At 43.1% G+C, this 14,537-nt stretch overlaps 1 protein-coding gene across 1 annotated transcript in view; it reads right to left on the reverse strand.

The window, feature by feature from the left end:
- Positions 1-14,537, reverse strand: part of LOC117531243 (integrin beta-3-like) — a 46,316-nt gene that overhangs the window by 8,722 nt on the left and 23,057 nt on the right. Inside the window, 3 exon segments of the mRNA XM_034194255.1 lie at positions 936-984; positions 987-1,019; positions 1,022-1,159. Of these exon segments, the coding sequence (XP_034050146.1) occupies positions 936-984; positions 987-1,019; positions 1,022-1,159 (220 nt within the window).

A 14,537-nucleotide genomic window follows, 5' to 3' on the forward strand; every position in this document is an offset into this window, starting at 1 on the left:
GTCACCACACTAACATCCACTAAATGCTTTGTAAATCCTTCCAGAGGTGTTATCAGGTTACAACAGCGTGTTCAGTTTAAGAAGTGTTTATTTCATGCTAGCTTTTATATAATATACGAGAAAGGTGTTATTTCTATCCAAAAAACAAAGCGAAGTTAGCAGCTAGTGAAACCAAGAAGTGAAGTCACCACTCTAATGTCTGCTAAATGCTTTGTAAATCCTTCCAGAGGTGTTATCAGTTTACAACAGCGTGTTCAGTTTTAGAAGTGTTTATTTCTCGCTGGCTTTTACATAATATATGAGAAAAATGTTATTTCTAGCCAAAAATGAAGTGAAGTTAGCAGCAGGCAAACTCCCGGATTTGACGTCACCACACTCATGTCCAAGAGATCATACCATTAAATTAGGTACAGAATGTGACTTTTTAACCTCTTAAAGTACCTCTTAAAATAGGTCAAGGTTAGCCGTCTTTGAACTTGTCCCAGGTCTGTGTCCCAAGAATGTTCCCTCTCAATTTGAAGACCCTGCCAGTAATAGGACTGGACTTATGCTGAGCACAGATAGCTGGACGGATGGATGAAAGCCTTTGCAATACCCGATGGCCATATTTGATGGCCTCGGTTAAAAATAAGGATTATTGTTCATGCTAATCATTTGCAGTCAATGACTACATGAAGTCTAGAATCCTTGGACATCACCAAATGTTGCGGTTTTTCCCTTGAGAAGCTTTGACAGGACTTTACTCCAGCTTCCTTCAGTTAACACTTATATGTACATCCTTTTGCCAGTTTTGATTGTTTCATTTAAAATTTCAAGTGGTGTGCAGAGGCACAAGTGCGAAATAAAGTGTCACTGTCCAAATACTCAGAGGTACATATCTGCACATCATGGAGGTACATGTGCTTTCTATCTGCAACATGCATCTCTTTGAAGACTCACTTTTCATGGTGCAGGCATCTGGGCAGGTTGGGCATTTGTCACACGTGGCCCATAGGCGCCGGGCTGGGTGCACTCACACGCCCGCACACGCACTGTCCCCGACCGCTGCACAACAGACCCACAGTGGACATGCAGGTGTCTGTACGTCTGGAGCAATTACAATTCTCACCCTGCCAGTCTGGTGCACACTGACAGAAGCCACAGTTACACGTGCCATGGCCTACAAAGGACAAAAACATGGACGACAACAGAAAAAATATAGAAATACAACAATTTGTACACTTCATAGTAACAACAAATGTAATTTAAAGGTTTCACAAATTCTAAACATTTGGCTATATTGTTTTACAATGTTTCAGAATGTTGTAAAGCTTCTTACTCAGTGCTGGCATCTAGTGGCAGGTGATGCAGTTGCAGCAGTGTTGAACACACCTTCAGTATGTGATTTGAGTTGTGTGTTGTACGAAATGAGGATTTTTGTCTACATTTTAATTTGTGGTGCTACCTGTTGTGTACCACATTTTGTCATAACCTTTCCTTTGGTTCATTGAGAATGAATCAGGTGTCTCTGGATCACTCTATCCTCCATCTCTCTATGACAACATGTGCATTTATCTATCAGTATTGTGTATTGTGATTGCAGTAAGGGATTGAAAACTTGATCCAGAATCACAAATGTTTCATGTTCCTTGCCATTTTAAAATGACTTGGCCTTTGCAACACCTACCAGAGAGTCACCTGAAATCTTCATGAAATCTTCCGAAACGGCCTACAAACACTGTATTGGATCGGGGGTGTGTAGGGTGTGTTAAACCATTTTGACTTCTATCTCAAAGCTGTGTCAAAATGCCACCCCTACTAATTACATTTTGGGAAAGTTCTATGCATTAATTTGCTTATTGAAGATCTTTGAAGGAATCTCAGTACTACTGAAAGGTTCAAAGTTAACCCCACTGGTACTAGAGTTGGGCGGTTGGACAATGTCATCTTCCATTGTCGAATGCCAACTGACAACACAATGTGGTGCCAGCATCGTGACACCCCCCCCCCCCCCCCCCCCCCCAAAAAAAGAAAAAAAAAGCTGTCACATATAGTAAATCCAATATCCGTGCTACCGTAAATACATATTTGCTAGCACTGGGGTTTTCACCAGAGATAAAATTGAGCATTGGTGATATATACTATATCTTGTGTCAGCAACTCTTCATATGTATGTGATACTGCTTATTGCTACTAATAGATTATATCTTTATACAGTGGTCTAGACAAATACATGCCTCACATTCAGAAAGCTGAGACTGTTCTGAACATTTTGATATGCAACACGTGGACATTATACTAATACTAAATACCCTCAGGGCTTTAAGGATTAGATATGGCATATGTGGGCTGAAACGAAGCTGGAACATTCTCTAGCAGTGTGTGCTGCTGGTCGGCAAGAACGGTGGCGGTGGAGGTGCAGAACTTCTCACACAGTTTTCAAAAAAAAAAAAATCTTGGATCTCAAGAAGGGTTCTTTTGCCTGGAGTCATGTGGTCATGCGGTGAGGACTTCAAAAAAAATGTTTTTTTCCTGACTTTTGCCAAAAAGTGAGGAGCACTTGGCTGCGCCAAACATCTCTAAAGATGGTCCAGCGACAACTGCTTAGGAAAAATACCTAAGGTGTGCTGTTACTTAGCCTATTAAATTAGTAATAGTTAGAAAAAGTAATATTTATTATTATTTCATTCATGAGTAGACAGTTTAACAAGTGTAAATTAGTCCAATTTCATCATCCATTGCGATGTTTTACTGCAGACATGATGAATTTCCAATTAAACGGACATCGCCCAAACCTACTGGTACCCTAATTGGAATTTGAAGACAGATGGATTACAGTGACTTAATGTAATATCTTTCAGTTATGGTTTGTTTAATCAGGTTGTGGAATTACTCAGCTCAGTATACGGTCATAAAATAATAACCAGATTATGCAAGAGTGACAATAATTATTGGTTGAGGTACAAGGTTTTCATACTTTTCCAATAGAAGGCGTGTTATTTCGATTTCAAACAATGCGGCTGTGTATGTTTTGGCCCTTTTGTACTCCATCATACGTTTGGCAGCAAGTCAACCTTCTCCTTTGGCGGTGTCTAGAGAGCTTTTATTTTTGTCTAGTTGCAATATGTGTGTGTATATTCGTATTTGTGCACACTGGTGTGGCATTACTCTGCATATTTGCGTGCATGTCAGTGACGGAGCAGCAGAGCACAACTGCCTTGTTGTGGCGTTGTATTACCGCAAAACAATTCCGGGATAAACAATGAGACAGGAAGCTGCTTGGAAACGTCTGACTGAATAAATGATGAAATATGAACAAACTGTCATTATCACCGGACCACAGGACTGCTGGCTTCTAATTAGACCATTGTGTGTGTGTGTGTGTGTGTGTGTGTGTGTGTGTGTGTGTGTGTGTGTGTGTGTGTGTGTGTGTGTGCACACATGTTGGGATAATGGCCATAAATATGGCATGTCGCAACAAAAGCAGACCATGTTCTGCATACATATGCCCACAGATCCAGAATATTCTCTCTTACTTGGCCCATTCTGACCAAACATGGGTTTATTTTTAGGCTCATGACAGCAGACCAGCCAGTGAGTAAGCAGAAAGGTATTTTCATGATAATATATGGGCTTTGGGGAATACAGAAACACTTTTTTGGGGGGATAAAGGGAGCAGAAGGGGAGCCAGTATATGAAACTATATGAGATCTGATGATGTCATGTACATAGCATCAGGCAGGAAAGCAGTTGTTCCAAAATGTTGTCCATGTGCAGTAAACAGTGGAATACTCCTTCAGTACAAGCCAGGCTGCAATTTGTGAAGCAATTGTGCGTTTTTCTCATTAAGCGGCATTTACGATCTGCTGGAGGTTCTCTGCACACCATCAAGAAAACAAAAAGAAAAAAAAAGTTTATTTCTTCATTTTCATTTCCTTTTCCTTTGATCTCTTCTTCTTTAGCATACAAGGTTTATGACATCATTAAGTGTTGCATTTTGTCATTATGAGTTGTTTTTCTTTGATCTTTTCGCAAACATTCTCAAGTTTTGGCATCATAGTTTTTCTTTAAATCTCTTGCTTTTTTCTTTGATGTTGTTCGATTCTTACCTCATGACATCACCAGCTATTTCCCTTATGTTTGTTTTTCATTGTGAGATAGAGTAACCTTTTGTAGCTGGTTGTCACCTATTTCCTTTACTTCTTTCTTTTTCATTGTGTAATGCCTTTTACCTCCTCCAGCGAAGTTGGGCGAAGGTTATGTTTTCAGCCCTGTTTGTTTGTTTGTCTGTTTGTGAACAGCTCAGAGCCCATAATTTTTCGCATATCGTTATGAAATTTTTACAGAGGATTCGTAACCTGAAAGGCAAGGCTCAGTTTTCAAGGTCATAGGTCAAACCCCTACCCTTTAACATTGAATTAATTTTCACAAATTCATACCTTTTTCGAAAAAGATCAAATTTCTTTGTTTGAAAGCTTTGTGTAGGATGATATCCTTTATCGACTGACAAAGTTTGATCCAGATCTGATCTGGATTACGGACTTTGGAGCCATTTAAATTTAACATTGAGAACCCCATTTAATGTATATTTTTCATTATATTTTAATGAAATATAGCTCAGTCATTCTCATATTTGAAAGTGAGGTGCAGACTGGCACTCACTATCGCATGACAAAGTTTGATCTGATCCAGATTGTGGATTTTGTGGACATTTGAATTTAATGTTGAAAAGCCCATTAGGTGTACATTTTGCATTATATCTCAATCAGAAGTGCCTCAGTCGCTTTCATTTGTGACAATGAGGTGTAAAGTGGCACTCTTAATGAACAGACTAAGTTTGATCAGCATCTGATCCGTATTGCGGCTTCAGCAGATATTTGATTTTAACATTAAAAAACCCTTTTGATCTATATTTTGTATTATATTTTAGCTTCTAACAGGACTTTGGCCTTGAATTTTTTTCCAAGGTAAAAATTTGTGGAATTGGAAACTAGTGTTAGCGGAGGTTTGTGCTCTATGAGCTCGGTGCTGCAGTCTTTTGATGTTTCTCAACAATTCATGATTTATGACACCATTGCTTTTTTCCTTTGAACTCTCTTCCTTTGTCTGATCTCTTTCCTTTGACCTCTTCTCTAACATTTTTTGCCTTTTGACATCATAAAAATCTTTAATTACCACACACATTTCACATTTGGTGCTCACATAGACATGAACCATGAGGTATCCACAGTCTTTAGTGAAATATGTGACAGGTGTCAGAAACCAAAATATTTTCCAAGATTTTCACTTTTACCACAGTGGTATGTAAGAGAAAAATGGTAAATGGACTGCATTTATATAGCACTTTTCCATCTGCATCAGACACTCAAAGCACTTTACAATAATGCCTCACATTCACCCCGAAGTGAGGGTGCTGCCATACAAGGCGCTCGCTACACACCGGGAGCAATAGGGGATTAAAGACCTTGCCCAAGTGCCCTTAGTGATTTTCCAGTCAGGCTGGGATTTGAACTGAGGATCTTCAGGTCTCAAGCCCAATGCCTTAACCACTAGACCATCACCTCCCCCGTAGAAAAAGGCAGAATTATAACTGCACTCTGCCATCCCTACAGGACCTGTATGCCTACAGGGCCCTGCTGCGAGCAAGGAAGATAGTGGCCGATTCCCCCCCCACCCAGGTCACAAACTTTTTGTCTCTGGGTGGAGGCTGAGGTCCAACAGGACCAAAACATCAAGACACAAAAGCAGCTTCTTTGCATCCACAGCTAGACTCATAAACAATGCCAGAGACCCCCACTTATGCTACCTCCTTCCCCCACTACCATAAAGTACAGATTGGTCATACATGCACTGTAAGGTACTGTACATCTGTACTCCATCCATCCATCCATCCATTTTCTTCCGCTTTATCCAGAGTCGGGTCGCGGGGGCAGCAGCTCAAGCAAAGCCGCCCAGACCTCCCGATCCACACACACCTCCCAAGGCGTTCCCAAGCCAGCCGAGAGATGTAGACCCTCCAGCGTGTCCTGGGTCTTCCCCGGGGCCTCCTCCCAGTGGGACGTGCCTGGAACACCTCTCCAGCGAGGCGTCCAGGGGGCATCCGGAAAAGATCCCCGAGCCACCTCAACTGACTCCTTTCGACGTGGAGGAGCAGCGGCTCGACACCGAGCTCCTCCCGAGTGACCGAGCTCCTCACCCTATCTCTAAGGGACGCGCCCAGCCACCTTGTGGAGGAAACTCATCTCGGCCGCTTGTACTCGCGATATTGTTATTTCGGTCATGAGCCAAATCTCATGACCATAGGTGAGGATCGGAACGTAGATCGATCAGTAAATCGAGAGCTTTGTGCCCCTACTCAGCTCTCTCTTCACCACGACGGTCCAATACAGCGACCGCATCACTGCAGATGCTGCACCAATCCGTCTATCGATCTCATGCTCCATCCGTCCCTCACTCGTGAACAAGACCCCGAGATACTTAAACTCCTCCACTTGAGGCAAGGACACTCCACCGACCTGAAGAGGGCAAAGCACCTTTTTCCGGTCGAGAACCATGGCCTTGGATTTGGAGGTGCTGATTTTCATCCCAGATGCTTCACACTCGGCTGCAAACCGCCCCAGTGCACGCTGAAGGTCCTGATTTGATGAAGCCAACAGAACTACATCGTCCGCAAACAGCAGAGACGAGATTCTGTGGTTCCCAAACTAGACCCCCTCTACACCCTGGCTGCGCCTAGAAATTCTGTCCATAAAAATAATGAACAGAACCGGTGACAAAGGGCAGCCCTGGCGGATAGCTCTTAGCAAAGGACCCCGGACCCCGTACTCCCGGAGCACTCCCCACAGGGTGCGCCGAGGGACATGGTTGAATGCCTTCTCCAGATCCACAAAACACATGTGGACTGGTTGGGCAAACTCCCATGAACCCTCGAGCACCTGATGGAGCGTTTAGAGCTGGTCCAGTGTGCCGCGACCAGGACGAAAACCACACTGCTCCTCCTGAATCTGAGGTTCAACCATCGGTCGAATTCTCCTCTCCAGTACTCTGGAATAGACCTTACCGGGGATGCTGAGGAGTGTGATCCCCCTATAGTTGAAACACACCCTCCGGTCCCCCTTGTTAAACAGAGGGACCACCACCCCGGTCTGCCAATCCAGAGGCACTGTCCCCGATCGCCACGCGATGTTGCAGAGGCATGTCAGCCAAGACAGCCCCACAACATCCAGAGACTTAAGGTACTCAGGACGGATTTCATCCACCCCAGGAGCCTTGCCACCGAGGAGCTTTCTAACCACCTCGGTGACTTCGGCCTGGGTAATGGATGAGTCCGCCTCCGAGTCCCCAGTCTCTGCTTCCTCTTCGGAAGGCGTGACGATGGGATTGAGGAGATCCTCGAAGTACTCCTTCCACCGCCCGACAACATCCCCAGTCAGGGTCAACAGCTCCACACCCGCACCGTAAACAGTGCTGGTGGAGAGCTGCTTCCACCTCCTGAGGCGTCGGACGGTTTGCCAGAATCTCTTTGAGGCTGACCGATAGTCCTCCTCCATAGCCTCCCTGAACTCCTCCCAGACCCGAGTTTTTGCCTCTGCGACCGCACGGGCTGCAGCACGCTTGACCTGCCGGTACCTGTCAGCTGCCTCTGGGGTCCCACCTACCAACAAAGATAAGTAGGACTTCTTCTTCAGCTTGATGGCATCCCTTACTTCCCGTGTCCACCACCAGGTTCGGGGATTGCCGCCGCGACAGGCACCAGAGACCTTGCGACCACAGCTACGAGCAGCCGCATCGACAATGGAGGTGGAGAACATGGTCCACTGAGAATGCTGATGTCTCCAACCTCCCCCGGGATCTGGGAGAAGCTCTCCCGGAGGTGGGAGTTGAAGACATCGCTGACAGAGGGTTCTGCCAGTCTTCCCAGCAGACCCTCATGATACGTTTGGGCCTGCCAGGTCTTACCAGCTTCCTACCCTCCCAGCGGATCCAACTCACCACCAGGTGGTGATCAGTCGACAGCTCTGCCCCTCTCTTCACTCGAGTGTCCGAGACATGTGGCCGAAGGTCAGATGATACGACTACAAAGTCGATCATCGACCTCCAGCTCAGGGTGTCCTGGTGCCATGTGCACTTATGGACACCCTTGTGCTCGAACATGGTGTTCGTGATGGACAAACTGTGACTAGCACAGAAGTCCAACAACTGAACACCACTCGGGTTCAGATTGGGGAGGCCGTGCTTCCCGATCACCCCCCTCCAGGTCTCACTGTCGCCGCGCACGTGGGCATTGAAATCCCCCAGGAGAACAATGGAGTCCCCAGTTGGAGCGCTATCTAGTACCCCTCCCAGGGACTCCAGGAAGGTCGGGTACTTTGCACTGCTGCTCGGCCCGTAGGCCGAGACAACGGTGAGAGACCTGTCCCCGACCCAAAGGCGTAGGGACGCGAGCCTCTCGTTCACCGGAGTGAACTCCAACACTTGACGACTGAGCTGGGGAGCAATAAGCAATGCGACCCCAGCTCTCCGCCTCTCCCCGTGGGTGACGCCAGAAAAATGAAGCATCCAGCCCCTCTCCAGGAGTTGGGTACCAGAGCCCAAGCTGTGCATGGAGGTGAGCCCGACTATCTCTAGTCGGTATCTCTCAACCCAAGCTCAGGCTCCTTCCCCCCTAGTGAGGTGACATTCCACGTCCCAACAGCCAGGGGCTGTGAGCATGGACCGGGCCGCCGGGCCACCCGCCCTCGACCGCCACCCAATCCTCTCTGCACCCGACCCCCATGGCCCCCTCTGCAGGTGGTGAACCCACAGGAGGGCGGGCCCACGTCACTCTTTTCGGGCTGAGCCCGGCCTGTACTCCAATCACCTGTTTTTGCACAGTCCAGTTCCACTACATTATATTTATTTGACAGTGAATATAGTTTTGCCTATTTGATTCTTTTACTTCTTACAGAAGTGTTTTCAATTCTTTTCTTATTTCTTGTATGTGGGAAGTTACTTGACAATAAATTTAATTCTGATTCTGCACTTCTAACTGTCCATCGTCGGCTAATGAGTTAACACATTACTCCATTGGCGGACATATAGCTGTAGAGCACATAGTTCTAGTCTCTATGTGTCATTGGACACAACACTTCATCAGCATTCTCAGTCCACCTAACTGTAAATGGCTACAGCCCTTGACTGGGAAAGTAACCTACATTGTTACTGACTGGCATCCAGTGTTGCCACAGTTACTTTGAAAAAGTAATCCAATTACTGATTACTGATTACTCCTTGAAAAAGTAACTTAGTTACTTTACTGATTACTCAATTGTAAAAGTAACTAAGTTAGATTACTAGTTACTTTTTTAGTTACTTTCCCCAGCTGCCGACAACAACCCACGTCAACATGACAATGATACCTGTTTTGCCAAAACTCACTTTATAGTCACCCTTTCTTGACTTCAATGAAAACAAATACTTGTTTTATAAAAAGTAAAATAAAGACCTCTTTCTTGACCTCATATTTAACTGTTGACAGCACTGTAACAGTAAAACTTGCAATTTCAAACCTACATTGTTTATAAATGTAACTATTAAATTCTAACATTTTTCTAACATTTAAATTCTCTAAACATTTTACTTGTCGAAATTATTATTATTTTAAGCAGTATTAGTAGTTGTAGTAAAAAACGGCTTCAAAACTGGACCTTTAATCTAGGGGTGTTGTGAGGGGCACATCCCTGCCCCACGCCCCCATTCCATCTGGATTCGTCCCTGCTTTGGCGTTTGAGCACAAAGAATGGATAACATTTATTTATGCAGAAAACAGGACCAGATTTACAGGTAAGAAAGTTTTATTGCGTTTTCACATCATGTGGTCCTCAGAAAGAGAGTTTAGGTGCATTTGAGTGGAAAACAGTGTTAGTTGTTGACGCGTCGCAGAGGATCAGCTGTTTTTAACGAGACGATACGGAGCGGCTCAGATCAGAATTCTAAATAAAGGAGGGAAAAAAGTATAAAAATGTCTTTGTAAAGCTCAGTGCAGGTGTGCTGATCACCGCGCTTTAAGAGGTGAGGACGAGTCGAGCAGCTGCAAAAAAACGCGGATGAAAAGCTCACAGCTCACTTAAAGTGGGCAGTTCAGTTGAACCCCGACCTCCTGCCCACAGACCAAGTTTAATGCTGCTATCGACCCACAATGAAAAATAATAGTAACGCACAGTGACATGGAGAAGTAACTTTAATCTGATTACTGATTTGGAAAGATTAACGCGTTAGATTACTCGTTACTAAAAAAAGTGGTCAGATTAGAGTAACGCGTTACTAAGTAACGCGTTACCGGCATCACTGCTGGCATCCCACCTGGAGGAGTTGTAGACTCTCATCCACTTGGTGTTATGGAATCAGGGGAGCAGCACCGGCATCAATGGGCCTCAGGGCCTGTATAGGAGGTATATGCGTAGTGCTTTTCTAATTTTCCTGTTTTCCACTGAGAGTTTAAACCCGCAGTCCTATATAACCAGTTTGAACCTGAAAGTCATCATTAGGTCATTGTGGTTTAAAGGAAACTGACTTGGTGGAGTCAGAATAATCCTTTGATACGCTGTTGTCTGTGGTGATGAATCAAAGAAAGCAACACTGTCATCATGAGGTGCACATTCAAATGGCAACTTTACTGATGGGATTTCTCCCCAAACCAGTAATACTTGTGTAACATAGTCACGTTTATAGGCAAATTTCACACAGCTGATACTCAACTGAAAATGCTGATTGCAAAAACCTCAATGACAAACATCCCAATGAAGCATCATGTTTTTCTTTTAACCAACTTGATGACATACTGTCTCTTTGTAAAAACTACCACTTAAGACGATGTCATCTTGCTTTAAATTAAAGTTCTCAGGAGTTGAGAAAGTTATTTGTTTAGATGTTTCAACTGCAACAGATTAGCTGTCTCACGCTGAAGTGAGAATCTGCGCAGGCTGAAGCAAATCATAGAACTGAGAAAATTTTTAGTTTTATGTCCAAAGCCAGTTAAACTGTGGTACAAAAAAAAACTCAGCCTAAAGGTGGCTCCAACACACAACCTGAATTTACACACACACACCACACCACACCACACCATGTGTTTCTCGTGAAAGGAACCGTTGTCCTGAGCAGAGAATTTGGTATTGCGTGTAATTCTTCCCAGATGATGTGGGTGGGAAGCCAGTGTGGTGAAGACAACTGTCAACCTCAAAGGTACACATTTTCTGTGAAACATGCTCAGAAAACTGACACAATTGTCATGACAGTCTCTGGGCTACAGGCCTCAAAGTTAATAAGCCCAAAGGCACATTACTGGTCAGGTTCGATCCACATATCAAATAGAAGAACAAACGCTGAGTTGCTGCATCTCATTGGGGATGACACCGTAGCATCATATGGATCTCCACCCTCATGTAGTTTTGACATGGGTGCATATTTTAACAAAACTGGATTTCCAAAGTTGGAATTGGAACACTGGAAAATAATGCCTGCTACTCCAGAATAGAGGTTGACTGATATGGATTTTAAAAGACCGATACCAATTACCGACAAGGTTTGGAGGCCGATACCAATATTTGAGGGCGATATTTGCCTGCAGTCAAAAATGTGTCAAAATTTTGTAGAACACACTCCTAACACAAAACTTTCATTAAAGTGTTTTGCAGCATATGTTTAATTCACAGAATCTTTCAATATGACCTTCACACAAAAAGTGCAGGGAGCTATAAATAATATTATTATGAAGTTGAACAAATCGTAGGGGTGGTGGTTCGAATCCCACCCCTACCACATTTCTCCATGTAATGTGGAGTTGCGTCAGGAAGGGCATCCGGTGTAAAATTTGTGCCAATTCAACATGCAGATCCACCTTGGATTTGCTGTGGTGACCCCGAGTACAAAACAAGGGAGCAGCCAAAGGGACATGATGAAGTTGAACAAATAAATACATACAGACAGACGACACAGCTCCAGTCTGTATATTGCTATCTTCTGCTATATCAGTCTGTGGGACAGCAGCCTTCAGCACTGACAGGCTGAACTTGTGATGTCTAACAAATCAAGTAGTGCTGTTGTACGGACTTTGTTACAAACCAGAAAGCAGCAATTCATATTTTAAAAGAGTGGCATGGGCTAACAGCCCCTCAGTGCCTGAAGTAGGGGGCCATTGGCTCGATATAATGGGTACTTCACACATATTAGTGGGCAGAATAAATTAAAGTAATTCAAGATTTGCAATGTTTTGTAATCTATTGTAAAATACACAACTTGAGGCAATTTAACTTAAATATGATGCATATTTCTGTTATATGGTATGTCATTTATGTTATACCAGGTCATGAATAATGCACATAATAATGCACATAAATAAATGGATTGCATTCATATAGCGATTTTCCATTAGAAGCTCAAAGCGCTTTACAAGTGTGGGACCTTATATGTAGACAGGTGTGTGTCTTTCCAAATCATTTCCAATCCCAGGTAGACTTCAATTAAGCTGTAGAAACATCTCAAGGATGATCAATGGAAACAGGATGTACCTGAGCTCAATTTTGTGCTTCATGGCAGAGGCTGTGAATACTTATGTACATGTGATTTCTTAGCTTTTCGTTTTTGTTGTTGTTGTTGTTTGTTTGTTTGTTTGTTTAAATAAATTTGCAAAAAATCTAAAAAAATAAATAAATAAACATTTTTCACATTGTCATTATGGGGTATTGTGTGTAGAACTTTGAGGAAAAACTAATTTAATCTATTTTGGAATAAGAATGTAACATAAAATGTGGGAAAAGTGAAGCACTGTGAATACTTTCTGAATGCAATGTACCTTGAAAGACTCTACATAAATGTATTATCATTCTAAGTCAGAAGCATCACACGTGTTTCGTCATAAAATGCTTTCTCCTCGATGCTGCAGTACTCATATTTTTATTGCTCTTCACCTTCTCCATATTTGGTTACTTGTAACTTTGTAAACTCAATCAAGTTCCAGTTCTATATTTACTGCAACAATATTTCTCCTCTTTCGCTTAAGTCATCAGTCAGAAACTTTCTCTGCTGTCTCACATTTGCCAAATAAAGAAATAAGGAAAAATTAAAACAATAAAACAATGCAGCTATTCAAAATTGAACCTTTAAATGAAAGCTACACTGGTTTATGTGATTGGCTGCTTCATCCTGCTTTACTATAATGTTTTGAAAAATTTTCCACTGAATTTGACAGGGAACTGTAATGTCCTTCATGCCAATCATTTATCATTTTTTTTTACAGAAGGGAAAATATTCATGGTGACTGTATCTTATATGTTATTAATCTGACCTGAAATGTTTGACTCGCAGCCTTAAGGCACCTTGACACTTGCACGCATTTAACCCCCGCACTGCTGTGCAATTTGTCATGCCAATGTGACCCACTGTGTTCAAATTTTCAATTTTCAAATTTTCAAATTTATTAATTTATATAGCGCCAATTCACGACAAAATCGTCTCAAGGCGCTTCACAACATAAAAAACAATTAAAAATTTAAAACACAATTAAAAACAACCATAAAAGAAAGATAGCAGTAAAAGAATACAAGATTAAAAACACATCATAACACTAATGATAAAACATGGAAAATAAATGAGTCTTTAAACGTGATTTAAAGGTCTCCACAGTGTCCGACTGCCAAATGTGTGCCGGCAGATCGTGCCACAGAGCTGGGGCACGATAGGAAAAAGCTCTGTGACCGGCAGACTTTTTATTCATCCTGGGAACACACAGAAGTCCTGCACCCTGAGAACGCAGGGCCCGAGCTGGTACATAGGGGCTTATCAAGTCAGCCAGATAGGGAGGTGCAAGTCCATGAACAATTTTATAAACTAAAATCAGTACTTTAAAATCTGATCTTGCAGAAACAGGAAGCCAGTGCAGGGACGCCAAGATTGGCGTAATGTGGTCAAACTTTCTGCTCCGTGTCAAAAGTCTGGCAGCAGCATTCTGAACAAATTGAAGACCCCTGATCCTGGACTGCGGTAAGCCAGAGAATAGAGCATTACAATAGTCCAATCTAGAAGAGACAAACGCATGAATCAAAGTCTCAGCATCAGCCATAGACAGAATAGGACGAATCCTCGCTATATTTCGCAAATGGAAGAAGGCAGTCCTTGTAATGTCTCTAATGTGGAGATCAAAGGACAACGCAGGATCAAAAATTACTCCAAGGTTCCTCACTTTATCCGTATGATGTATAACACACGGACCTAAGCTAAATGCTAGCTGATCAAATTGATGCCGATATCTCGCTGGACCAAAAACCATAACTTCAGTCTTATCAGAATTTAAAAGTAGGAAGTTACTAGACATCCAACTTCTTACTGATGCAAGACAATCTTCCAAGGATTTTATGTGAGTAATATTACCAGCAGTTATTGGCATATACAATTGAGTGTCATCAGCATAGCAATGAAAGGGAATCCCAAAATGCCGCAATATATTCCCGAGGGGTGCTACATAAAGAGAAAAAAGCAAGGGGCCCAACACAGATCCCTGAGGAACCCCAAACTTCATGTCTCTA

This window comes from Thalassophryne amazonica, chromosome 18 (assembly GCF_902500255.1).
Source record: "Thalassophryne amazonica chromosome 18, fThaAma1.1, whole genome shotgun sequence".
In the NCBI taxonomy this organism is placed as follows: domain Eukaryota; kingdom Metazoa; phylum Chordata; class Actinopteri; order Batrachoidiformes; family Batrachoididae; genus Thalassophryne; species Thalassophryne amazonica.